At 47.6% G+C, this 27,362-nt stretch overlaps 2 protein-coding genes, 2 long non-coding RNA genes and 1 pseudogene across 13 annotated transcripts in view; 2 read left to right on the top strand and 3 right to left on the bottom strand.

Moving 5' to 3' along the window:
- TPD52L2 (TPD52 like 2) overlaps nucleotides 1-16,130 on the bottom strand; it is a 50,147-nt gene extending 34,017 nt beyond the window's left edge. For 2 of the 9 annotated variants that reach the window (XM_079979861.1, XM_079979872.1), the window contains exons 1-3: nucleotides 16,011-16,129; nucleotides 14,355-14,446; nucleotides 3,129-3,218 (exon numbers count right to left, since the gene is read on the bottom strand). In XM_079979861.1, the coding sequence (XP_079835987.1) occupies nucleotides 3,129-3,218; nucleotides 14,355-14,433 (169 nt within the window). In that variant the 5' untranslated portion in view covers nucleotides 14,434-14,446; nucleotides 16,011-16,129. Of the gene's footprint in view, nucleotides 1-3,128; nucleotides 3,219-14,354; nucleotides 14,447-16,010 lie in introns of all 9 variants that reach the window. The other 7 variants (XM_079979873.1, XM_079979876.1, XM_079979870.1 and 4 more) reach the window with 6 other exon arrangements.
- The window catches only part of LOC307218115, a 281,127-nt gene that overhangs the window by 62,155 nt on the left and 191,610 nt on the right, over nucleotides 1-27,362 (top strand). The gene's annotated exons all lie outside the window — the stretch shown is intronic.
- On the bottom strand, nucleotides 11,143-13,212 carry LOC307219214 (ABHD16B-like). Its single transcript, XM_079982214.1, has one exon. It carries the CDS (start codon nucleotides 12,594-12,596, stop codon nucleotides 11,205-11,207), a length of 1,392 nt encoding a protein of 463 aa, XP_079838340.1. The 5' UTR covers nucleotides 12,597-13,212; the 3' UTR covers nucleotides 11,143-11,204.
- LOC307218139 lies at nucleotides 15,333-17,069 on the top strand. The gene is made up of 2 exons (XR_013839815.1): nucleotides 15,333-15,661; nucleotides 16,870-17,069. It is a non-coding gene; the product is annotated as an uncharacterized lncRNA (long non-coding RNA).
- Nucleotides 24,483-26,147, bottom strand: LOC307217775 (ABHD16B pseudogene; annotated as a pseudogene). The gene has a single exon. The product of its transcript is annotated as an ABHD16B pseudogene (transcript).

The following is a 27,362-nucleotide window of genomic DNA, read 5'->3' as shown; positions in this document are numbered from 1 at the left end:
TTAGCATCCTGGCACAAAGATGTTCTGCAAGCAAGGGGCAAGTGGTGAGTCACTGGGAAAATAAGCTCTCAGCTTAGCTGAGGCAATCTAGCTTAACCACTTTTAAAGGGATTTCTGGGGAAATCATTCCGACTTAACCATTTCTGCTTTCAGGGACATCTGCATACCACATTACGCAGTGAAGAGGTCTTTATTCTCAGGAACTGGGCCTTTATTGTGGTGGCAACTACCCTTTGGGAACCCCCTTACAGATTAGACAGACACCTCTATTGTCTTTTCTACATGAATTGAATACTTTCTTCTTTAGCTATCCCACTTGTCTGCATCTGTAGTGGAACTAATTTTTTTGTTATACCTGTTTTCGTATGTGGAATTGTTTTAAAATGTCCACATTGTTGCTATATATAGAATTGCTTTATAAATGGAACTTTTTTAATATAGTTTTTGATGGTTACGATGCTTTATCCGTTTTATCAGTATATATTTTATTGTTGTAACCCACCCTGGATCGTGTATAAAGGGTGAATAAGAAATCTAACAGATCAATAAATTACACAAACGTCACAAAGCATTGCCCTTCTGGGGTATGTCTTGGGCGGGGGTATTAAAATGGCAGCTGTTGGCAACATGGAGGCTGTAAGCGCCCTTGCTGACATGATTTTCATGCTCCTACAAAATTCACCCACCAGCATCCCAAAGGCAAAATAAGGGAACTGGTTTCATACACCACCTTTCGTTCAGTTTTGCCCTGTCCCCTTAAAAAACAAAAATACCCAGACTGAACTTTCAGCCTTCCTGAAGTTTGGCCTGGTCTCAAGTTAAATCCTTGACATTTTCAGCATCCGCACCATACGTTTAAAACACTTTAATACCACTTTCAGAGTTTCTATGGGGATATACGCTCGGTATTTATCATTCCTTTTATACAAAAATCTCCAAATGGATCTGAACTTCAATGTCTAAAGCTCCTGGTAGAGGACAAGGATCTAGAGATCACACTAAGGGTGGCCAAATTCTGTGTGACTGCCATAAAACTTAGGGAACCAGCTGTACTACCAAAATGATTAAGGTTTCAAATGACAATTTTAGGTTATATTTTAGTGATCAAGATTTAATATATATTTTTAACTGCCGCTATATCTGAATTGTTTCTGTTACACCCAATTGCAATTCAGTGTATTCCTGTTGTGTTTTATGATTTTCCTGATACTGTAAGTGAGCCTGAACTGGTCTGTGACCGTAATAATAAAATTCATTCATTCATTCACTTTCAGAGTCCCAAGTAATTCTAGGCATTATAGTTTGTAGTTTGTTAAAAGTGCTGTTAGGAGATCCCTGTTCCCAGAGTCCCCTGGAAAAAGGGATTGACTGTTAAACCACTCTGGGAACTGTAGTTTTGCCAGGGGAACAGGTGTCTCCTGCCAATTCTCAGCACCTCAAAGAAACTATAGCTCCCAGGATTCTTACGGGGAATGAATTGAACTGGTGTAAGAGTCTGGGCCGGCCCACCCGTGAGGCAAGGTGATGTGACTTCCTCAGGCGGCAGGATCCACAGGGGCAGCAGATCTGGCCTCCAAGGAATGCACTGCCTGCTGGGATGCTGGTTCTGCCGCCTCCTTGCAACCCCTCACCAATGCCATTTCCACAGCGACCTCTCAATGAACGGGAGGCACTGCTGGTCTCCTCCCACCCCTTTTCACCCCACAATGGCCTTTGATTCCCACGTCAACCATCACCTAAGCTTGATTTAATTCATCTCGTTCCCAGTAAAGTTCTCCACTCCCCCATTCCTCCCAGGCAGGTGTACATGTGCCATTTTGTGGTTTGCCTCTGGTGCCCAAATGTCTTGGGCTGGCCCTGACGAGAGTGCTTTACATGTACGGCACAGACGAGATAAGCCATGGGTAGGCAAACTAAGTCCCGGGGCCGGATCCAGCCCAATCGCCTTCCAAATCTGGACCGCAGACAGTCCAAGAATCAGCATGTTTTTACATCAGTAGAATGTGTGCTTTTATTTAAAATGCATCTCTGGGTTATTTGTGGGGCATAGGAATTTGTACATTTCCCCCCCATCAAAATATAGTCCAGCCCCCCACAGGGTCTGAGGGACAGCGGCCTAGCTCCCTGCTGAAAAAGTTTGCTGACCCCTGAGCTAAGCTATGCATCATATTTCGGTTTCGTCCACCAAAGGAACGTGGCAGGGAAGAGATAGCTCAGTCGGAAGAGCACAAACCTCTTAATCTCAGAGTTGCGGGTTCGAGTCCCACGTTGGGCCAAAGAGCCCTGCATTGCAGGTCCCTCCCCAGTGTGCAGTTCATAGCTGTCAACTTACAGATTTGAAAATAAGGGGCCAGCAGCCATTGAAAATAAGGGACCAGCAGCCAAAATAAGGGATTTTAGTCAAGCAGCTGAAATATGAAGTTAAAAGGGACCAGATAATTTGGGAGAGCAGCGCCGGTTTTTAGCCCTTCGTTTCCAGAGGTTGCTGCTCAAGACACCACCTGATGAAACACTGCAATTAAATAACTACAAGCAGCAACCACTTTTCGCGCAAAACGAAGTCCAAGCTACGAAGATGCTGCTGCAGTTCTGTATCTTTTCTCTCGTGCTCCAGCTGCAGCTCTCAGTTCCATCAGGCGGGGCGGGAGGAAGGGGTGGGGAATAGCGCCCAAAGTAAACCTGCAGATCAGACAATCTATGCTAGTCTACCACTACAAATCTATGGGAGAAGCGCTTGCGGTCCTTCCTCCGCTTTCCCCCTCTGTGGTTAGCCCTTGGAACACCTGCCCATGCCTCCGCCTCCTCTCTCTGAACTGCTTTCTCTATGGTTGCCCTCGCTCTCCTCTCAAGGCTCCTCAGTCCCGGCAGGGAGGGGCTCCCGGGGGCCGAGGCTGGTGAGAGGAGGCCGGAGGGGGTGGGCCGGGCAGCCAAGCAACACGGTTGGAGCCTCCCTCCTCCCTGGCCAGCAGGGGAGGAGCTGCTTCCTTTGAAACCTGGGAAATTTAAGGGACATCATCAATAAGGGACAGCAGCGGGACACGGCGCTGGGATAAGGGAGTTTCCCGCCAAATAACGGACGGTTGACAGCTATGGTGCAGTTCTAGGATTCTATGGCTGTCCATACTTACTGATCATGCTGCTGCTTTTGGAAAGAGAGAGAGACCGTCTGATAGTCCCTCCTAGGGACATAGGCCTGAGGGTCCACGTGCACCCTGCACCTGGGGGGGAGAAACAGATGAGAGATTCTGGGCTGACGGCCTTGACTTGTGGCATCCCAGCAGTAAGCAACAGAAATGGGTCCTCCTTCTTCAGACACCAGAACTGGCTGCCTGGCCCCATCTGCACTATGCATTTAAAGCAGTATGATACCACAGTAGTGCCTCGCAAGACAAAAATAATCCATTCCGCGAGTCTCTTCGTCTAGCGGTCTTTTCGTCTTGCGAAGCATCCCTATTAGCGGCTTAGCGGCTTAGCGCTATTAGTGGCTTAGCGGCCATTAGCGGCTTAGCGGCTAAGCGGCTATTAGCGGCTTAGAAAAAGGGGGGGAAAGGGAAAAAACTCGCAATAGGGAAATTCGTCTTGCGAAGCGCCTCGAAAAACGGAAAACCCTTTCGTCTAGCGGTTTTTTTGTCTTGCGAGGCATTCGTCTTGCGGGGCACCACTGCACTTTGAATGGGCTCCCTTGCCCCAAAGAATCCTGGAAGCTGTAGTTTGTTAAGTGCACCGAGAGTAGGGCTGCCATATCTTGAAGAGCAAAAAAGAGGACAGCCCAAGCCGCTGCCAGCCCAAGCCAGGGAAAGAGGTGCATGCCTTTCCCCCCAGCTCTGGCTGGCAGCAGCTGCGGTGTGCAGAGCAGCCCAAGCCTGAGCCACTGCCAGCCCAAGCAGTGGCAGGACCCCAGCTCATATCTGATCTTCGCTGCGGCAACTTCGCTCTGCTGCGGCACTTCTGGGGCACAGCACCCTCTTGAGCATGCCCGTGCGCCCCCCCCAAAACCCCACCCACCCCCCAAAATAAAAAAAATCCCAGACATTTCCTTTAAAATGTAAACAAATGTAAAAATAAGGGGTTCTTTTAAAAAAATAATAGAATATAGATTACTCAAATGTAAGAGAAATATGGAAACCGCAAAAAGAGATAGAGGGAAGTCAATTAACATAGGAGGGACTCAAACCAGTTTAGTGTAATAGGATGAAAGTGACGGTAAAGGGGGAAAAGAAAAGATGAAATATGAAGGTAATGTCTTTCTAGGAACTTTGGATATAGAATGTTCAAATAGTGGTTTGTACTCCTTAAATAATTTTTTGTATTTGACAATTTCCCCTTTTCTTTTTTAATCGTTTTCTTTTCATATTTTCGTTTATGTATTGTTTTCTTTTCGGTATATGTGGGTGTAGGGGTTAATTTATTTTCTTGTTTTGTAAATGTTAAAAAGGCAATAAAGATTTTTTTTAAAAATGTAAATATCCTCCCAGATAGGTATGTTGGCCCCCCAAAAGAGGACATGTCCTAGTTTTCCTGGACGTATGGCAACCCTAGCCGAGAGTTGTTAGGGGACTCCTATTTGCTTCACAGAGCTACAATCTTTAGAGTTCCCTACCCAGAGGGATTGATTTTTAAACCACTCTGAGAACCACAGCTCTGAGAGTGTTTAAAATGGTATGATACCGCTATAAATGTATAGTTCGGACAGGGACTCTTTCTGGTCTGTTTCCATTGCAGGTACATGAAGACACAACAGTTTGTCTTTGTGACGGTAGCAAATCTGTGTTCTCCCAGACACCTTTCCCCAAATCTGCTGATAAGGCTCTCTCACAGCTCTATGTTTTATCTGTACTCTGACATCTCTCGTTGTTAAGCCACCATTTTGGGGGAAATCACATCATTATTGTTAAGTTGTGGGTGAACATATCAGACGACACAGCGATTCTTCAGACAGCTCTTGTTTATTCACAGGCCAGAACTGAACTGAACTGAAGGGTTCAGCCAGCCTGCTTATATAGAGCTCCACTACAACGCAACAGTAACCATTAACTATCCAATCACTGAACGTCATTTTCGATCCCTTATTTGCATATGTGGACCTGAACTATCTACAGCATCCCCCTGCTGGCCCAGGGTGAGAACTTCAGTATATAACAATTATGGAACAATTCACTCTGGTCCTTACAATGATGGACAGTTTTAAAAAGTTTTATAGTAGCGACGGGCGCTTGAGGAATTCAGTATTTGTGGAGCCTCATAATAACTGACAACGCAATCTTCTACTCAGAATTGAATTCAATGGGGCTTACTCCCAGGTAAAGGGGATTAGGATTGCAGCTCCAATTATGCACCGCCTTTTGTTCTTCCCAAATGTCCTGGCATTGTTCTCTGGTCAAAAAAACTGCATGGAAATCCATCTTTTGAGAGGAAACGTTTTCAAAAAATATTTGCATTTTCATATTAATAATATTTTCTTTTAAAAAATTTCTGGTTAATGGGATTTATGGGAAACAAGTGCAAACAGAAATGTCAAGACTAGACTGATTGGCTCATCCCTTATATCAGCCTCTGACAACCTGGTTGTTTTGGACTACAAATCCCATCAGTGCCATCAGCAGAACAACATGCAGGTACAACAGGTTCAGAGCTTTATAGTGACCCCTGCAACGGACCAACATTTCAGGTAGCAGTGTTGGCTGTTAGAAAGCACCCAAATGTAAACGATATGGTTAAACCCATTTTTCGGTCGAACTCAAAACGTTGCAAAATAGCAGGCATCCTTTTTTGACACTGCAGTCATTCCTAAGAAATGCATTGCTCTGCTGTCCTCAGTGTTAGAGAGATCTGACTGGACTGGACTAGAAGTTGAACATTTAGGATCATTGGTCCCATGCTGTGGACCAATCAGGGCCGGATTTAGGTTTGATGAGGCCCTCAGCTACTGAAGGTAATGGGGCCCTTTATATGTCCAGCTGTCCAATGTCAACAAAAAATTGCCATTGTTTTTTGTGTTGAATATATGCTGTGTGGTAATTTATGGACCTAATAGTTATCTAAAGCCATTGGCACATAACAAAATATGTATTTTATCAAAGTAATTGTTGAACTCAAATACAATTAAGAAGAAGTATATTAATTTCGTGACAGCAGTCACAAAATTAAAAGACGCCTGCTCCTTGGGAGAAAGGCGATGGCAAACCTAGACAACATCTTAAAAATCAGAGAGATCACCTTGCCAACAAAGGTCCGTATAGTTAAAGAATTGATGCTTTTGAATTATGGTGCTGGAGGAGACTCTTGAGAGTCCCATGGACTGCAAGAAGATCAAACGTATCCATTCTGAAGGAAATCAGCCCTGAGTGCTCACTGGAAGGACAGATCCTGAAGCTGAGGCTCCAATAATCTGGCCACCTCATGAGAAGAGACCAACATTTCAGGTAGCAGTGTTGGCTGTTAGAAAGCACCCAAATGTAAACGATATGGTTAAACCCATTTTTCGGTCGAACTCAAAACGTTGCAAAATAGCAGGCATCCTTTTTTGACACTGCAGTCATTCCTAAGAAATGCATTGCTCTGCTGTCCTCAGTGTTAGAGAGATCTGACTGGACTGGACTAGAAGTTGAACATTTAGGATCACTGGTCCCATGCTGTGGACCAATCAGGGCCGGATTTAGGTTTGATGAGGCCCTCAGCTACTGAAGGTAATGGGGCCCTTTATATGTCCATCTGTCCTTTGTCAACAACAAATTGCCGCTGTTTTTTGTGTTGAATATATGCTATATGGTAATTTATGGACCTAATAGTTATCTAAAGCCATTTGCACATAACAAAATATGTATTTTATCAAAGTAATTGTTGAACTGAAATACAATTAAGAAGTATATTAATAGTGAGGGATGCAGGTGGTGCTGTGGCTTAAGCCACAGAGCCTAGGGCTTGCCGATCATAAGGTCGGTGGTTCAAATCCCCGCGACGGGATGAGCTCCCGTTGCTCGGTCCTTGCTCCTGCCCACCTAGCAGTTCGAAAGCACCTCAAAGTGCAAGTAGATAAATAGGTACCACTCCGGTGGGAAGGTAAACGGCGTTTCCGTGCGCTGCTCTGGTTCGCAAGAAGTGGCTTAGTCATGCTGGCACATGACCCGGAAGCTGTACGCCGGCTCCCTCGGCCAATAAAGCGAGATGAGCGCCACAACCCCAGAGTCGGCCACAACTGGACCTAATGGTCAGGGGTCCCTTTACTTTTATATTAATAGTAAAAGTTTGGAGGGGCCCTCAAGAGAGTTGGGCCCTAAGCTATAGCTTGTTTAGCTTATACAGTGGCACCTAGAGTTACAGAAGCTTCAGGTTACAGACTCCGCTAACCCAGAAATAGTTCCTTGGGTTAAGAACTTTGCTTCAGGATGAGAACAGAAATAGTGCAGCGGCAGAGAGAGTCCCCATTAGCTAAACTGGTGTCTCAGGTTAAGAACAGTTTCAGGTTAAGAACGGACCTCCGGAACAAATTAAGTTCTTAACCCGAGGTACCACTGTATGTAAATTGAGCACTGGGACCACTCATTCAGCAGAGCTTTGCAAGCACTCTTTCTATTTTCCAGACGTTTATGGCAGATCCTTTGAATGCAGCCAGGCCTTTGCAGCTGCTTTTTTCAATTAGTGATTTTAATTACAACCTTACAATTATAATTATATACTGATTAATGGTGTTTTCTGTTTTATTGTACATATTGTCTTCTTCTTTGGCAATCACTAGTAGCCGAGCAAGATTGTCTTCCATGAAACACGGTGAATACGTACAATAAAATATCGTTGCACTCTACCATGTTATGCTGTATGGATTGGTGGTATGTAAATCCTTCTATAAATAAACAAATGTCTGCAAATCACAAAAATAAGAGTGGGCCCCCAAAGGCTCTCCATTTGCAGAACTATACCCCCCCCCCCCGCATATCAGCCACCACAGGGTGATATTCAGCTAAACTCTGCTCAGAGTAAGACCCACTGAAATTAATGAACAAGTTTTTTTTTAAAGGTAAAGGTAAAGGGGACCCCTGACCATTAGGTCCAGTTGTGGCCGACTCTGGGGTTGCGGTGTTCATCTCACTTTACTGGCTGAGGGAGCCGGCGTACAGCTTCCGGGTCATGTGGCCAGCATGACTAAGCCGCTTCTGGCGAACCAGAGCAGCACACAGAAATGCCATTTACCTTCCTGCCGGAGTGGTACCTATTTATCTACTTGCACTTTTGGCGTGCTTTTGAACTCACCCCATTGAGCTCACCCCATTGCGGGGATTTGAACCGCCGACCTTCTGATCAGCAAGTCCTAGGCTCTGTGGTTTAACCCACAGGTCCATTTATTTCAGTAGGTCTACACAGAATAAACTTCTTCAAATACCACCCCTAGATTTCAAGCACCCTTCCGCATCAAAATGCACAAGCTTCTAAAAGCACCAGTGTTTGCATGTCACAAAAATAAAGGGGGTGGTTAGAGGGTCAAGCCAGGGCCAAGGAGACCTGGGTTCAAATCTCTATTCGAGCCACAAAGCTCACTGGTGACTTTGGGACAATCTCTCTCTCTCTCTCCTTAGGATGTGTTTATATCCCCATCTACCAAGCACCGCTTGCCTTTCCAGTGCGGGGAACAATCCATGTTCACATACCGTCATCCAAAATGCAGGTGTATCCTGTACAGTGGTGCCCCGCAAGACAAACGCCTCGCAAGACGGAAAACGCGCAAGACGAAAGAGTTTTCCGTTTTTTGAGTCGTTTCGCAAGACGAATTTCCCTATGGGCTTGCTTCGCAAGACGAAACATCTTGCGAGTTCTTGCGAGTTTGTTTCCTTTTTCTTAAAGCCGCTAAGCCGTTAATAGCCGCTAAGCCGCTAAGCCACTAATAGCCACTAAGCCGCTAATAGCCGTGCTTCGCAAGACGAAAAAACCGCAAGACGAAGAGACTCGCGGAACGGATTAATTTCGTCTTGCGAGGCACCACTGTACTTTGCTATAAAACACTAGTTTGATGTGTTGCTTCTCAAACCAGCTTCGCACTTAAGCCCTTCCTAATTCATGTCTAGCCAAGGTGTGAGCAACTTGTGCGTGGCGTAAAGACATCCCCGCCACTGTCAACACCCCCTGGTGTGTACACAAGCAGGAATGAATCCGACACAAATGAAGCAGGGTGATGTGAACATTTGCTCCCAATATATAGTCCAAAAATAAGGCAAATAGCTCCCTGCTGTTTTTTCTTTATTGCAGCTCCTCCACACACCAGGGCCAGCTCTATCATTGGGTGGAGCGAAGGGGCTGCCTTGGGTGGCAAAAACTGGGGGACAGGTTAGTTGTGTGAAGACGGAGCTGTATGTTCCCCTGTGTGGGTTACCGTCTGTTCCCTAACCTAGCTTGCTTCCCTTAGCTGTGGCAGAGAGAATGCTGAGCTTTTTGGCCTCCCTTTGGAAGCAAACAAGGCCCTTGACCATCCCATCGCAGCAGGGTAATAAAGCAAACAACCGTGGATGAGGCCAAACAAAGCTTATGACCTCCACCCTAAGCCCACTCTCAAAAGTGGTACCTCGGGTTACAGACGCTTCAGGTTACAGACTCCGCTAACCCAGGAATAGTACCTCGGGTTAAGAACTTTGCTTCAGGATGAGAACAGAAATCGTGCTCCGGCAGCGCGGCGGCAGCAGGAGGCCCCATTAGCTAAAGTGGTGCTTCAGGTTAAGAACAGTTTCAGGTTAAGAACGGACCTCTGGAACGAATTAATTTCTTAACCTGAGGTACCACTGTATTAGCAAGGAAGAGCTGTCCGTTGGCAACTCTTTGCATTTCACAACGGTGTGCATTTGATTCCCACATTGCATGGGGTTGACTAGAAGACTCTAGGACCCTCGTACCTATGGGACCTCCCACAGAGGACCTTATGGTCTTCAAACAAAAACATCTTGCAGGTCCCGGGCCACAGAGAGGTTAGGCTGGCCTCGACCAGAGCCAGGGCTTTTTTGGCTGTGGCTCCGATCTGGTGGAATGCTCTGTCACTAGAGACTAGGGCCCTGCGGGACTTGACATCCTTCCGCAGGGCCTGCAAGACAGAGCTGTTCCACTAGGCCTTTGGCCAAGGCACAGTCTGACCCCCTCCTTTGGTGATTCTTCAAACAACTCTAGCCCAATGGTTGCCATTAATTTGATTTGAACTGATTTTAGAATGAATTGATTTTAGAATGCTGTATTATTTTACTGTTGTTAGCCACTCTGAGCCCGGCTTTGGCTGGGGAGGGCGGGATATAAATAAAAAATTATGATTATGCTTATGATTATGATGATTATTATTATGGTCTTTTCCATCTCTATGGTTCTATGTCTGTCTCTTTTCTCCCTCCCTCTCCTCCCCCCACAACTCAAAAGGAACTGACAGAGCATAGCATTGTTGTTGGGGAAGTATAAATCTGGGGGCACCCCTGCACGCCGCAGGGGAGAGCAATGATGACCTTTCGGCGTACGGTGAAAGCCTCCCTTCAGAAACCCCTTTAACGGGGAACCCTGGTATCGCCGCCGCAAAGAGGAAGATGGACTAAAGGATTCCGCCCAAGGCCTGATACCGCCAAAGTTGTGACGTTTTGCTACGGGAAAGGCGAAACCTGCCAATGCAGGGAAATTCCTTTCCGGCCCTTTAACAGCGACCTTAACGTAGCAGCGCCTGCATACCTGTGAAGAAAAGCTAACCTGCGAAATCTGTGAAGAAAAGTTAACCTGCAAAATAAGACATTAACTGAGGGTGGGTAGGGTGGGAGAAGCTCTGGAGCCAAGTGAGGATTCCCAGGTAAGATCCTCCCTCTATTGTGTGGGCAGGTAATCCCTCCCCCTACCTGGCCTGGTCTCCTTGGCAACGCTTCCCCCAGGTGGGATTGGACAACTGACTGAGGTAGGCAGAGACCTCCAGGTATCCCACCTGAGGGAAGGCAAAGCCAAGCCTATGCTGTTGGAGCCGCTCCAGATCTAGGGGCTGCATGCGTCCATGCAAAGGGCGCCCCCCGTTTTAGGCGGGGAGTGGTCATTCTCCCTCCCTCTCCTCCCCCCACAACTCAAAATGAACTGACAGAGCATAGCGTTGTTGTCGGGGAAGGATAAATCTGGGGGCACCCAATTAACTTTCCCAAGCCTGTCTCTTTCTCATTCTTTCTTTATGCGTCTTTCTCTCTCCTCCTGATCCCTCTCCCCATCTCCTGCTACAACTTCCAGGGCATCTGAAAGTCATCCGGCTTGAGGAGAGACCAGTGCGTGGCGTCCACGTTCCTCATGTGCTTCTTGGCCAGGAACAGGGCCATCAGCTGCTTCCCTCGCCGGGCGAGGTGCTTCCCCACCCTCCAAGGGAAAGAGGGGCTCCCGTCCTCAAGGCTGTCTTTGTACTTCTGAAGCTCCTTCACACACCACTCGTCATTTATCCTGTAGCGCTTGTAAACAGACTCCTCCTGTTTGGGGTTGGCAGCCCTCAGCCAGACCTGGACAGCTTCCAATCCGTCCTGGGACATGATTTCGGGGTAGCGATACTCCAGGAGCTGCACTAGCAGCTCGTTGGCTCGGTTGCACCTGAGGTTGGTGATCTGGTCCTCCAGGCCAAACGGGCAGGTGGTGATGACCTCGTCTTTGGTCCTGCGGATCAGCAAGACGGGTCCCTGGTAGCGGCACAGCTGCTCCCCCACGTTGAGGTTGAAGTGCTCCTTCACCGTCCGAACCACCAGCTTCTTCCAGCTCTTGGGCATGATGTTGAGGGCCAAGGGGAGCAGGTCGTCGAAAGTGGCGTCCAGCACCAAGGCTCCCAGAGACGGGTACGTCATGGCAGCCCACGTGGCCGAGTAGCCCCCTAAGGACCACCCGTACACAACAATGTCTTGTATGTTGAAGCCCAGGCGGCAGGTGGCATACCGGATCACGACGTCCACCGCGTTGGCGTCGTTCTCTGGGTAGGGCTGGCCGGTGCTCCCGGCAAAACCGGGGTGGTTCCACCCCAGCACAGAATACCCGGTCCTCAAGGGGGTGAAGAGGCAGCCCCACTGGTAGAAGCTGACGTTCCCCTCGCAGCAAACCACCAGCCGGTTCCCCCGCTGCTCCCCTTGTCCTTTCACCTTGTCCCTCCGGTCCACAAACATGGTGTCAATCTTGTTCCCGTCGCGAGCTACCAGCTTGGCCCGCTTCCCCTTGTAATCCCTCAAGAGGCGAGCTTGGCCCTTGGCCAGGACAGGCAACAGTGCTTGGTTCAGGAGGAAGACAGAGCCGGGGTAGATCAGCCAGCGGCCCAAAGAGTGTGCCATGATATAGCTGGCCAACTGGCCGGGCATTTGCTTGAAGTGGCGGAGGAAGTTCCAGCGCGAGACCCGGTCTCTGCTAGGGCCTTTTATCAAGGCCGATGTCAGTGGACGTGCTCTCGCCGCTGCTTTGACCAGGATCGGGCAGCCACCGTGGCCTCTGTTGCTGCCACCGTGGCTGGGGGAGCTGCCGTTGACGCCGGCCTCGTCCCACCGGAAGTCAACAGGCCAGTTGCTGAACTCAAAGTCGTAGCTGGCCGTAAAATAGGTTTTGAATATGTGGGCCAGAGCCTTTGGAAAACAGAAGACGCACATGGAGAGAGATAATGGTTATCTTCTAGGAGAGGCATAAATTACATAAAAAGAGGTGTGGGCAAGGAAGGTTGCCCCACGGCAGATATTTCTGACGTCTCCAGAGCTTTCCCGTTGACGGATAGGTTACTTCATAGGTACATGATGTGGGCTTTGGAACTGATTGGAGCTCACCCCTTTGGCCATGGTGAAGTGGTCATTGGCGCCTGCCCATCAGGGGCCTCAGTATCCCTAGTCCACAGGGAAGTGTCACAATCAGTGAGGTCGTGCCTCCTTTGTGAACATTGCAGCAGAGGCCAGCACTCAGAAGTAGCCAAACCAACCAGTCCTGGTGCCCCCAGATGAACGCTGAAAGGCTGTGGTCTTTCCACACTTTTACTGCCCACACCTCCCTCGCTTTTAGCAGATGGCTTGGTCAGTGAATCACATCAACTCATTTGCCACGTTCTCCCCCAATCTTCAGGTAGTCAGTCCACCCTCCCCAAACCCTCCGTGGATATTTCGGCAACCGGAAGTTCATTCCCGCCTTCTTTTGGAGCAAGGAGGGGGAATCAGGCTGTACGGGTGTGGATGTGCTTTATTTTAAACCCCACCCTCCAACACTCGTATGATCAAGCTTTAAAACACTGCAGGGATGCTCTGCAAGAGGAGATGGGGTGGGGTTTGTGACATCATAAAACAGCGGCCAATCAGGGCTGTGAACAGCCAGGGTTCTGGTGCAAATTATAAGAACTTGGCTATTGTTGCCTTGGGCTGGAGAAGCCAAGGAAGAAACATGGGGGGTTTACATCCAGACGACAGCAAATAGGTTGTTTGCTTGTTTAATGCACATTCTTATGCACTCTCATTCACTTCTGTAAAGTTACTGTATGCCCACATTGGAAACACAATCCCAGCCCCTCATGCCAAAATATCACTTATTTATTTATTTTATAATAATGTATACACTATTTGCTTGTAAAGCCTCAAAAGTGGTTTACAGTGGTACCTCTGGTTACAAACTTAATTCATTCTGGAGGTCCGTTCTTAACCTGAAATCGTTCTTAACCTGAGCTACCACTTTAGCTAATGGGGCCTCCTGCTGCCGCTGCAGCACAATTTCTGTTCTCATCCTGAAGCAAAGTTCTTAACCCGAGGTACTATTTCTGGGTTAGCGGAGTCTGTAACCTGAAGTGTTTGTAACCCAGGGTGTTTATAACCTGAGGTACTGCAGTACAAACAAGACAAAACAATAAAACATCAATAAGAAAAGTTAGCCACTGTGATTTTAAATGTTCAAAGAGTTAAAATAACAATAGACTAAGAACAGATGAATACTCGCATCAACTAAACTTTTGTCAAAATAAGACTGTTTTAAAGATGCTTTGGGATTTAATGATGGTTGTAGAGCATGAGACTCTTAATCTCAGCTTCGAGGGTTCGAGCCCCATGTTGGGCAAAAGATTACCGCACTACAAGGGGGTTGGGCTAGATCATAGCTGTCAACGTTTCCCTTTTTTTAAGGGAAATTCCCTTATTCCGAATAGGATTCCTCACAAGAAAAGGGAAAAGTTGACATCTATGGGCTAGAAGATTCTTGTGTCCCCTCACAGTTCTATGATTCCAGTCTGGCAAAAACACCTGAGGTTATTGACATCTGTGGCATGACCTGGGGACATTTCCAGCCACATAGAGAGACCTGGAGGGGCTGGATTTGGCCCCTTTTCCTGAGGTTCCCCACTGTAGTTTTCATTGGAGAGAGAGAGCGACTGAATGACCAACCTTGCTTTCTGAAAACCTGCATGTTCATATTCATCAGGTGGGCCTCAGGTGAAATCGCAGTTGTCTGCCTTGAGTCCATGAGACAGGGTGAGCTATGAATAATAAATAATAATTATTATAATTTTTTATTTATACTCTGCCCTTCCCGGTTCAGAAAACTGGGCTCAGGGCAGCTAACAACAAATTTAAAACACTTAATTGATGCAACAAAACACAGCATAAAATAGAGTATAAAACGTGAATAACAATAAAATCAGAATTCAAAAATCAATTTAGGGGGGAAATCCATCCAATAAACATTAGATGATCACCAGGGCTAGCTGGCTAAATTAGCCCTATTTGGGCCAGCGAGGAGACCAGGGGAGAATTAGCTGTGGGATCCCAGAGCGGGGAATCTTCATAAAAAGGGGAGGGGGAGGGAAGGAAAGGGAATAAAAGATCAGGCTAAGTTCAAATTGAAAGCCAGGTGGAATTGCTCTGTCTTACAGGCCCGGCAGAAGGAGGTTAAATCCTGCAGGGCCCTGTATGCAATTATAACGATATTAACACATAGTGGCAGTTTTATAAGGGGTGACTCTCTCTACATGAACTTGGGGCTGTAGCCAAGTAAATTCTACTCAGAGTAGACCCTTTGCAACTGCTTGTCCGGGTGGAGGAAAGAAATGTGTATGTGTGGAAGTGAGCCCAGTGGCGTAGCGTGGGTTGTCAGCACCCGGGGCAAGGCAAGTAATTTGCGCCCCCTAACCCTAACCCCCAGATGTTGCGCCCGGTGCGGCCGGGCCCCCCTGCACCCCCCACGCTACGCCACTGAGTGAGCCTATCACAGAAAGGCAAATTTTACATTTGTTGCTCCGCCCACCACTTGGAAGTGGCCCTCAGGAAGCTTTTCATAAGTGGCCCTCACCTCCCTTCAAGGCTGAGTGTGGCCCTCAGGTGCAAATCTTCACCTCTCCCTCCTACCCAGACTAAAGCTTTCTCTTCAACACCCTTCTTCTTCTTCTCCTACCTCCCCTTTGCCAAATGTTAGACTGCAAGCTCCTTGGGGCAGAGACCTCTCTCTCCTTGCCTGTAGCTCTATAAATTGCCATAAACATCACTTATATAAAAAGGTAACAAAGCCTGAACTCTATTTTTTTTCCCTGTCTCAAGAAACTCTTAGCAAAATAGACATATGTGCCTAGCTCAATTATCTTTCCCCCTATTATTTTCGACAGAGACGTGTCTGATGTTTCAAGGCCAAAATCTTTTTCTTCTGCTGGCCTCGGATTCTGCTGCCACTCAGTTGCCCCCGAACACCTGTCCCAGTTGTGACTAAGAGATAAATAATAGGAAAGAGGGGGAGCACAGCACTCAATAAGCCCTAAAGAGGGAGGGAAAGTTGTATCAAATAAAACGTTTTCGAAAACGTGTCATTAAACGAATGACACTGTTAGGAAAGGATTGTGTTAAGTGGCCCTCATGAAGCAAACACCTAGCAGCCAGCTTCAAGCACAAACTTTCTCTGTGGAACCCACTACTAATAACAGTTTAAGGAAAAAATAGAGGATTTCCCACAGACGTCTGGCTGGCCTCTGTGAGAATAGGGTGTCAGACTAGATGGGCTATTTGCTCTGATCCAGCAAGGCTCATCGTAATGTTGTTAGAAGGATAAGATACCTTATGTGTATCCCAAAGGTAGAAATGCAGAGGAAGGAGGGAGGGAGAAGATTAGATTTCCCATTATCAGCCTGACCCTTGTGACATCACAGTTCAGTCCCAGTGATGTCATTGCCGTGGAACACTTAAGTGTGATGACATTATGCATTGCCTTTCTGCGGGTCCTGTAAGCAAAGAAGCACATGAGGAGCTGCAACCCTCAGGCATTTTAATGGTCCATCAAGGTTAGGGATGGGGAGTCTGTCGCCCTCCAGATATTGCTGGACTACAACTCCCATCATCTCTACTTGCCGCACTGGCTGGAGCTGATGGATATGGGAGTCCAGCGATATCTGGAGGGCCACAGGATATCTGGAGGGCTCGATTGAGGTTCACATTGTTGGCATTTCCTCAGAGTTCTTGCAAAGGTCTTTTCCAGCTCTGCTACCTGAGCTGATCATCCTGCAAGACTCTGGGATCAGTTCTGGGCCATTCTGTAAACAATGTGCATGTCATCCCATTGGGTTAAGTCTCCTCCCCTAGGGGTGCATGAGGAAGTCGATTTCGGTGGGTTTCGGTGTGAACTGGCCTCACCTGCACCTTCTGGACTAATGCATGGATCAAGACATATTATCCAGCTTTTTGGGAGCCTGTCCCTGTTAAGTATAATAGTTTAATAGACAATGAAATGAGAATATCTAAATGTGTATTGATGAAAAGGTTTAACGTGGGGACTATATTAAAGCCAAGGAGAGCACTCTGAGCTCTCCCTGAGTTGATAATTATCTAACTGTTTGCTGTTCTCTGGTAGTGAACATGTGAGTGTTGTAACCTTAGATCATGCGATGATGGTATTGAGTTGCAAATCTTTTGTCTCAAGGCTCTGGGAAGTAAGGACATGTAAAAGACCCTCTCTGACTAAGAGAGAGAAAACAACTCCAAACTAAAAATGGAATCATGTCATATTTTGTAGGTTGCTGAGCCTGTGCTAGACAGCACAAGACATTGCATAACATTTTGGATGTATCATTTGATGTTTCTGTTTTATTCTGAAGTGTTCTGCTAGTAAAAAATTGAATATTTATGGGTCTGGACAATGATTGCTTCCAAAAGGAGTCAGTTCTTATCCATCCAGTCACTTCAAACTGCATAACACTAATATCTGCAACAGTCACATCAAAAACCCCTCACCTAAAGCCAGGTGTGATCCTTCCTGGGTCTGGGTCTGCTCCTGCCTCTTGATGCATCTCTGTGGACTTGGAGACAAAGTCCAGCTTTCCTGCTCCCCTGACGGCTCACTCTGTGCGATAGAGCTTCTCCACCACATCATCTGACAGAGAAATGGCCTTTCTGGCCTTTGAAGACCCAGACTCCTCACTCTGAACCAAGCCAGAGGAGAACCGAACCGTGAAACTTCCAGAGGGAGAATCTCAGTGGAGGGTCCAGCTTGAGCAGGACAGTTGAGACCCAGGGTCTCTTCCTTCCCCTTGTTGTCCTCATTGGAGACCTTGGGCAGAGCCATGGCATGGCCTCCTTGGAAATCCTACTTCAGGCCAATTTTGCTTTCCAAAATCCAGTGGATGGGAACCCCTCAGAGATGGCAGGGAGAATATCCTGGCTCTGGAAATCTCTCCACAGAAAGGATCATCTGGTGCTGAGCCAGATGTCTTTCTAAGACCAGGTAAAATTCTCTTTATTTGCCTGGGGACTTTTATGTCGGTCAATAATCCTGCTGTGTCTTTCCTGTGGTGACTCCCCAATTGTGGATGCTTTCTCCAGAGAGGCTGGCTTGGCGCCAACATTGCATGTTTTTAGACACCAGGAAAAAACATTCCTCTTTAACCAGGCCTATGGCTATTAAATAATCTCCCCCCCCCCCATGATTTTTATTAGATCTTCCAAATTATTACATAGCTCCATCTTTTTTACACGTTTTCTTCTTGACTTCCTGTCCCTCCTTCCCTGATTGTTATGCCCCCTTAATAGCTGCATTAAAACACATCTACATTTGCGTTTTTGTTTTTGTTTAATGAGTTTTATTTCTCTGTCCCCCCCCCCTCTTTTTTATATTGTGGTGTGTTGTTTTGTTTTTATTTAATGTGGTATGTTTATTTTTTCTTTCCGTAATTCTTGAAACTTTAATAAATATTATTTTTAAAAAAAACCACACATCTACATTTATTTTCTAAACCCCCCAAATCCATTTTCTACATTCTTCCATTGTTCATATCTGCTATTAAATATGGCCTGTGATCATGTGGGAGGACGGACTGTTATTATGAGGATGATTTTACTATTAGGCTGTCTGTCAGTATGCTTCTTACTACGTTTTTATTGTGTTTTTGTCGTTGATGTTTTGCAATGTGTTTCTAGTGTTGTACACCACCCTGAAATCTTTTGATAAAAGGTGGTATATAAATTGAATTAATTAATAAGTTAATTATTAATAATACGTATTTGTAAAACATACTTTGGTGTTTTAAGTCATGCTGTTTGCCACATTGAGAAGCTTGGTCAATTAAAAGGTAAAGGTAAAGGTACCCCTGCCCGTACGGGCCAGTCTTGACAGACTCTCGGGTTGTGCGCCCATCTCACTTAAGAGGCCAGGGGCCAGCGCTGTCCGGAGACACTTCCGGGTCACGTGGCCAGCGTGACATCGCTGCTCTGGCCAGAGCCAGAGCCAGAGCCAGAGCCGCACACGGAAACGCCATTTACCTTCCCGCTGGTAAGCGGTCCCTATTTATCTACTTGCACCCGGAGGTGCTTTCGAACTGCTAGGTTGGCAGGCGCTGGGACCGAGCAGCGGGAGCGCACCCCGCCGCAGGGATTTGAACCGCCGATCTTTCGATTGGCAAGCCCTAGGCGCTGAGGCTTTAACCCACAGCGCCACCTGCGTCCCACTTGGTCAATTAGAAGCAGGCTAATTCTAAAAATGAATAATAAATACATCTCCATGGTGGGTGTGGAAGCAAATGTTACAGTCATACCTCAAGTTGCAAACGCTGCGGGTTGCGCATTTTTGGGTTATGGCCCGCGCCGAACCCGGAACTACCGGAACGGGTTACTTCCGGGTTTTGGTGCTTGCGCATGCGCAGAAGTGCTGAATCACACTTTGTGCATGCGCAGAAGCGCCAAATTCCACTTTGCGCATGGGCAGAAGCTCTGGATTGCATCACACACATGCACAGACGTGGAGCTGTGGGTTGCGAACGTGCCTCCCGCACGGATCACGTTCACAACCCGAGGTATGACTGTATTTTTATTCGTCTATTTTTACATTTATACCCCACCTTTCCTCCAAGAATCTCAAGCGAGCACACATAGTTCTCCTCCACCCCATTTTATCTTCACAGCAACCCTGTGAGGTAGGCTAAGCTGAGAGTGTGCAACTGGCCCAAGGTCAGCAAGTGAGTTTCATGGCTGAGTGAGGATTTGAACCCAGGTCTCCCAGGTTTCAGTCCAACACTCTAACCACTACGCCACACTGCTGGCACATACACAGAGAAATGCTCGCGCTATGCTGGTGGAACAGCCAAGATACCCAGTGTCAAAGCAACAGACAAGCCCACAGAGAGCCTGGAAGCCAATGCCCACCAATCAGGGCGTGTGCTGCAAGCCACGCCCACACAGAGAATCAGCCAATGAATTTGTGACAATGAGGACACGCCCCCCCATTGCATCAGAAAACATGCAACATGTGAGCGGTCACCAGAGCATCAGCACCACTGACCCAGCCAGTGATTACCCTGCTACTGTCAGTCTTGGCTCTTCACCCCTAATTATTATTATTATTATTATTATTATTATTATTATTATTATTTTATTTATATCCCGCCCTCCCCAGCTGAAGCTGGGCTCAGAGCGGCTAACAACAGTAAAAAGAACACAGTTTACATAAAATCATAATCAATTAATTGGAATACATTCTAAAATCAATTCATTCTAAAATCAGTTCAGAGTCAATTAATGGCAACCATCGGGCTAGAGTTCTATGAGGATTACAGAAGGAGGGGGTCAGACTGTCCCTATAGGCTGGGAGTTCGAATCCCCCTGGAATAAGAGTTCAAGACCCGCCTGGGAGGGAAGGACCCTTTTGCTGAGAAGCCAAGGGGTGGCGCGAGAACACTCAACCAGGGCAACCCCAGGCATGCACAGAGAGCAGCGGCTTCGACTGGCTCAATGCCTAGGAAACAGGGCTGGGATGCAGGAAATCAAGTCCTACCGGGGCGGATGGAGGGGAACATATCCCCAATTCCCTTTTGCATGCTGATCCTCACCCCACCATATCAGAGGGAGACAAAGGACTTGACCCTGCCCTGCGAGCTCCACAAAGCAGCTCCTTAGCCACTCAGCTGCAGAAGGAGACTGGAACCAGCCATGCGGTAGGGACAATTGTCTCTCTCTCTCTCTCTTTCTTTTTAATTAATATTTATTCGGAGCTTAAAAGTTACAAAAAGAAAAAAGAACAATACAAAATACAAAAAAGAGTACAACAGCAACAGAAAAAAAAAATAAAAATAAAAATACATTCGCTTAAAAAAGCAAAAAACAGATTAAACCTTTAAATAACTTTCTTCCTTTACTTATTTCCTTGACCTCCTCACACCTCCCAATTTTGTATTCTAGTTCAAATCGTTATTTCAGCAAATCCTTCCAACCTTATTTTCATTTAAGTAATTTAATTTAATATACTATAATTTAACGTCCTCTCTTTCGTCAATTTCATCAACTCATTTTTACTTAATCCTTTATATCATTTCTACCAAAACCACCTAATTTTCTTTTTCCAACATCTTTCTAACAGTCCTTAATTTTACAATATTTTTGAAGATATACTTTAATTTTTTTCCAATCTTCTTCCACCGACTCTTCTCCTTGGTCCCGGGGACAATTGTCTCTCTCCCTGCTCCAGCCTCATTGGTGGCTGGTGGCCATTGGGATTGGTAAGGAAAAGCAATGACAAACCTAGACAGCATCTTAAAAAGCTTGGTCCTTACAATGATGAAGGACAGTTTTAAAAAGTTTTATAGTAGCGACAGGCGCTTGAGGAATTCAGTATTTGTGGAGCCCCATAATAACTGGTCTGATCTGCACAATCCAATCTAATAAGCAGTGAAAAATTCACAATGCAATCTTCTACGCAGAATTGAATTTAGTGGGGCTTACTCCCAGGTAAAGGGGATTAGGATTGCAGCTTCAATTATGCACCGCCTTTTGTTCTTCCCAAATGTCCTGGCATTGTTCTCTGGTCAAAAAAACTGCATGGAAATCCATCTTTTGAGAGGAAACGTTTTCAAAAAATATTTGCATTTTCATATTAATAATATTTTCTTTTAAAAAATTTCTGGTTAATGGGATTTATGGGAAACAAGTGCAAACAGAAATGTCAAGACTAGACTGATTGGCTCATCCCTTATAGCAGCCTCTGACAACCTGGTTGTTTTGGACTACAAATCCCATCAGCGCCATCAGCAGAACAACATGCAGGTACAACAGGTTCAGAGCTTTATAGTGACCCCTGCAACGGACCAACATTGCAGGTAGCAGTGTTGGCTGTTAGAAAGCACCCAAATGTAAACGATATGGTTAAACCCATTTTTCGGCCGAACTCAAAACGTTGCAAAATAGCAGGCACCCTTTTTGGACGTTGCAGTCATTCCTAAGAAATGCATTGCTCTGCTGTCCTCAGTGTTAGAGAGATCTGACTGGACTGGACTAGAAGTTGAACATTTAGGATCACTGGTCCCATGCTGTGGACCAATCAGGGCCGGATTTAGGTTTGATGAGGCCCTCAGCTACTGAAGGTAATGGGGCCCTTTATATGTCCAGCTGTCCTCTGTCAACAAAAAATTGCCATTGTTTTTTGTGTTGAATATATGCTGTGTGGTAATTTATGGACCTAATAGTTATCTAAAGCCATTGGCACATAACAAAATATGTATTTTATCAAAGTAATTGTTGAACTCAAATACAATTAAGAAGAAGTATATTAATTTCGTGACAGCAGTCACAAAATTAAAAGACGCCTGCTCCTTGGGAGAAAGGCGATGGCAAACCTAGACAACATCTTAAAAATCAGAGAGATCACCTTGCCAACAAAGGTCCGTATAGTTAAAGAATTGATGCTTTTGAATTATGGTGCTGGAGGAGACTCTTGAGAGTCCCATGGACTGCAAGAAGATCAAACGTATCCATTCTGAAGGAAATCAGCCCTGAGTGCTCACTGGAAGGACAGATCCTGAAGCTGAGGCTCCAATAATCTGGCCACCTCATGAGAAGAGAAGACTCCCTGGAAAAGACCCTGATGTTGGGAAAGATGGAGGGCACAAGGAGAAGGGGACAACAGAGGACGAGATGGTTGGATAGTGTTCTCGAAACTACAAACATGAGTTTGACCAAACTGCGGGAGGCAGTGGAAGACAGGAGGGCCTGGTGTGCTGTGGTCCAGGGGGTCACGAAGAGTCGGACACGACTAAACGACTAAACAACAGGCAGGGAGGCTAACAGTTGGTGGCACTCATTCTATCTTTTCCCCCATCCATCCTCCTTCCTGCAGCGTCTTGCAAAGGCAGCCCTGAGATTAAGGAGGAACAGGAAGCTGAGAGCCTACCTTACTTGTTGTTGCAAGTAAGAAGGCAGGCTGAGTTCACCCCAATCTAGACATCTCCACTGGCCCAGCCCCCAATCATCGATCCCAGGAACGTGCAGCTCATATTTTCCATGCCAGAAGGAGCACCTGGTTCAAATCCAGGCACAATGGGACACTGGGGGAAGGAGGAGGGGCTCCCACTCTCGGGACACTCTTGGCCAATTAGGAGTAGCGCTGCATTGACCAATAGCCTATCCCCTCACCCAGGCAGCCCATGTGATCAATCCACCCTCTCTGTTTTTCCAGATAGGTTGGCTCTACTGGTAGCAGAGGCTCAGGCCATATGTCACACTCTCTACTTACCCTTCCTTCTACTGCTATACCTGCCTATGGAGCCACAGCTTAGGGTCAAAGCTCCTAAGTGATGCAGGAGGTCGCTTGTTGAACCTTCATCATCTCCAGGCAGAGCTAGGGGAAACTCCAGTCTGAACTGTGTGGGCAAGGGGTTGAGGAAATCTGTGGGGGCCATCCTGATTTTGCCGGACTCCCATCATCTGTAGCTAGCATAGCCCGAATTGATGGGAGAATGTGCCCCACTATTAGTCTAAAGCTAAAAGTAAAGGACCCCTGACAGTTAAGTCCAGTCGCAAATGACTCTGGGGTTGCGGCGCTCATCTCGCTTTATTGGCCGAGGGAGCTGGCGTACAGCTTTCGGGTCAAGTGGCCAGCATGACTAAGCCGCTTCTGGCGAACCAGAGCAGTGCACGGAAACGCCATTTACCTTCCCGCCAGAGCAGTACCTATTTATCTACTTGCACTGGTGTGCTTTTGAACTGCTAGGTTGGCAGGAGCAGGGACCGAGCAACGGGAGCTCACCCCGTCGTGGGGATTCGAACCGCCGACCTTCCAATCGGCAAGCCCTAGGCTCAGTGGTTTAGACCACAGCGCCACCCGCGGCCAGTACCAATATAGGGTTGACCAACAGCCTGATTTGCTGCAAGTGGGGATTTGAACCCAGGTCTCCAAGGTCTTAGTCCAACACTCTATGCCACATTGATTCTCCATACTTATTCCTACATACTCCCAAATATTATATCTAGAGTAGGAATTATTTGCCCTGGGCCCTAGGGGACCATAATGCATAATGGGTCCCAGCTCTTTGGAATCAAAAAAAATAATCAGCAGCGATAGCTTTCAGGGCATCTCTCTCCAGCTGGGAGTCACAAGAACCAAACTTGAAAAGCTATAGAATATTAGATTACTTAGATTCCTGCAATGCAGGAATCACAGCTAAGGAATCCTTGATAGATGGCCATAAAAGGTAAAGGTAAAGGGGCCCTTGTCCGTTAGGTCCAGTCACAGACGACTCTGGGGTTGCGGCACTCATCTCGCTTTACTGGCTGAGGGAGCCGGCGTACAGCTTCTGGGTCATGTGGCCAGCATGACTAAGCCGCTTCTGGCGAACCAGAACAGCGCACGGAAATGCCGTTTACCTTCCCGCTAGAGCGGTACCTATTTATCTACTTGCACTTTGACATGCTTCCAAACTGCTAGGTTGGCAGGAGCAGGGACCAAGCAACGGGAGCTCACCCCGTCACAGGGATTCGAACCGCCGACCTTCTGATTGGCAAGCCCTAGGCTCTGTGGTTTAATCCACAGCACCACCTGTGTCCCTAGATGGCCATACAACCCCTGTTTAAAAACCTCAGGTGAAGGAGAGTTGGCCACCTTCCGAGTCAGTCCGTTCAACAAGCAGCTCTTACTGTCAGAAAGTTCTTCCTAATATTTAGCTGGACTCTCCTTTCTTGTCATTTGAATCCAGTGGTTTGGGTCCTGCCCTCTGGAACAGCAGAAGGTAGAATCTGAACCAAAAGACCTCACCACCGCCTGCACAAACAAACCGCAATGATGAATGCTAGTTTTTATTTCTCTCTCTTTCTCTACAGTCAAGCCGCCACCTCCCCAGCCGAGCTAGAGCTTCCAGGGCATCTGAAATTCGTTTGGTGGCAAAGTTCTTCCATGGGTGGTCTCCACGTTCTTCAGGTGCTTCTTGGCCAAAAACAAGGCCATCTGCTTCTTCTTTGCGGGGGGGAGGTTCTTCCCGACGTTCCACGGGAAGCTGCAGTTGGAGCCAAGGCTGGCTTTGTAGCTGCGGAGCGTTTGGAGGCACCAGTCCTCATCCACTTTGTAGAAGAAGCTGTAGATGAGCTCGTCCATCTGAGGGCAGTCGGCAGCCAGCCAGCTGCGCACCACTTCCTCCTCCTCGGATATAAGGTCGGGGTAACGGCACCTCAAGAGCTGCAGGAGCAGCTCGTTGGCTCGGTTGGTCTTGATGACAGGCAGCTTGCTCTCCGAGTGGAAGTGGGTGCTGGTGATTTCGTCCAACGTCCTCCTGACGAGCAGCACTGGGCCAGGGTATTGGCACAGCATCTCCGCCACGTTGAGGTTGAAGTGCTCCGTCACGGTCTTGACCACCAGCTTCTTCCAGCTCTTTGCCATCACCTTCATGGCCAAAGGGAGCAAGCTGTCAAAGGAGGCATCCAGTACCAACCCGCCTAGCTCCGGATAAGTCTTCGCAGCCCAGGTGGCTGTGTAGCTCCCTAAGGAGTAGCCATAGATGGTAATGTCCGGCAGGGCAAAACCCAGCCGGCGTATGGCATATTGGATGACCACATCCATAGCGTTGACGTCATTTGCCGGATAGGGTTTGCCCGTGCTTCTGCCGAAACCGGGGTGGTTCCACCCCAGGACAGAGTACCCGGCCTTCAGTGGGGTGAAAAAGCATCCGACCTCATAGAAACTGCCATTCCCTTCGCAGCAGATCACCAACTGCACCCCCCGTTTCTCTGGACTTTTCCTCTTCCTCCTGTCCACAAACATAGTGTCGATTTCGTTCCCATCGCGGGCAATCAGTTTGGCCCGTTTCCCATGGAAATCCTCAATGAGGCGAGTTCGGGCGTTCACCAGTATATTGGGTGGGACTTTGTTCAAGAGGCAAACGGAACCCGGGTAGAGCAGCCAGCGGCCGATGGAGTGAGCAATGGCATACCTGGCAAACTTGCTGGAGCAATGCTTGAAGGAGTGGAAGACGCTGGATCTGGAGCTTTCCGCCACGGCGCCCTCCTGAGGGACTGTAAGCATCCCTTGGGGGTTCTGGTTGTTGATGGTGATGCTGCTGCTGCTGTGTCCGTTGGCGACGGTGCTGGTCCCGGCCTCATCCCAGCGATATTCCACTGGGCACTTCTTGAACACACAGCTGTCTTTGATCATCAAGTAGGTTTTCATTTTGTAACACATGTTGGAGCTCTTTAAGGGGGGAACGTTCACGGGATCAAACGATGGTGCCTTTTGGCAAGCTGGGTCAAGTTAAAGGAAGGGGAATACGAAGAAGAGAAGGACAAAGAGATATTTCTAGAGGCAGGCTGGAAGTTAGCAACTTTTGATGAGGATCCAACCCAGAAGTAGACGTGGAGCGGCACTAGAATGTCTTGAGATGGCTGCTGCCCACCTGCCCTTGGCTGATGTTGGGAGGGTCATATCCTGCAAAAGGGCAACCGGGCACTTCCTCCAAGAGCCCCTACAGGCCAGTCACTCAAAGCAAAGGTAATAATAAGCCATGTCAGCCCCCTTTGTGAGCAATTACCCCTCTGAGGACTTGGCTGGGAGGCCCATCAGCTGCCAGGGGGGTCTGGAGGTGGACATGGCAAATTCTTCTCTGGGGCGGTGGAGCAAGAGCACAGAGTCTGTCCACTTAGTCTGTCCACAGAGTCTGTCCCATCAATCCCTGCCTCGTCCGTCGGTCCCATGGAACAAAAGGCTTTCTTGCGGGCCAGAGCGCCCCTATTTCTCAGGAACTGGGAAGTGGGCCTCATCGAAGGTTGGATACCTTCTTTCATCAGTAACATTATTAACGCTTGTTTAATTCGTTACGCATCCTTCACTCTAAGGTACCAGGTCAGGCAACAAGGTAAGAAGGTAAGAAGAGCCTGCTGGATCAGGCCAATGGCCCACCTGTTCTCACAGTGGCCAGACAGATTCCTGTGGGGAAGCAGCAAGCAGGATTCGAACACAGGAGCCTGTGGTTTCCAGCAACTGGTACTCAGTTTGCATTGGGGGGGGGGGAGTTCCCGGTGGAAATTCCAGCTTGAGAGGAACCATTGTCATCTAGGCATCTGCGGGGGAGAAAAGGTTTAAATTCCTCCTAAAGGTTTAAATTCCCCCTCCGTGCTTACTGTGAACTACCAGCCCAACCGATGCAAAAAGCATTTTTAAAAAGCTGCACATTAGATGCGTTTTATGCCGTGTGCAGTTTGGTGCTCAAGTTGAAAGGGAAGTGTGACCAACCAGTGGAAGAAGCCGTCTCTCTTTTTGCTCTCCAAACTCCCCCCACCCACAGCACTGACCACAGAGGCATCGCTTTCCTCTTCACCACAAACGCAGCTCTCAGAATGATGTGTAATCTCAGCCCACAGTCTTGAAAAACCCTACAATATCCCCCATGCACCAGGAGGCAGACGGCGTTGCGGGGACCAGACAGCATTTCCTCGATTCCTCTTTCCTAGGAAGAGGGAAGAGGGGGCAGGATGGTTGCAAAAGCCCCCGCTGGAGACAGATGACTGTTGGAGAACTGGAGGCGGTAAGGGTGGAGAGGTTCCTGCCTGTGGCACTCTTTGAGGAAGGAGGAAGGAGCAGCGATGATGCTCTTTTCAATCCCCAGAGAGCTATTGGGGGCGAGGGGTTGAAAGAGAGAATAAGCCTGGCTTTGGTACAAATCCATCATCCCG

This window comes from Podarcis cretensis (genome assembly GCF_951804945.1).
Source record: "Podarcis cretensis genome assembly, chromosome: 6".
In the NCBI taxonomy this organism is placed as follows: Eukaryota; Metazoa; Chordata; class Lepidosauria; order Squamata; family Lacertidae; genus Podarcis; species Podarcis cretensis.
This window is presented reverse-complemented; position numbering and strand designations above follow the sequence as displayed.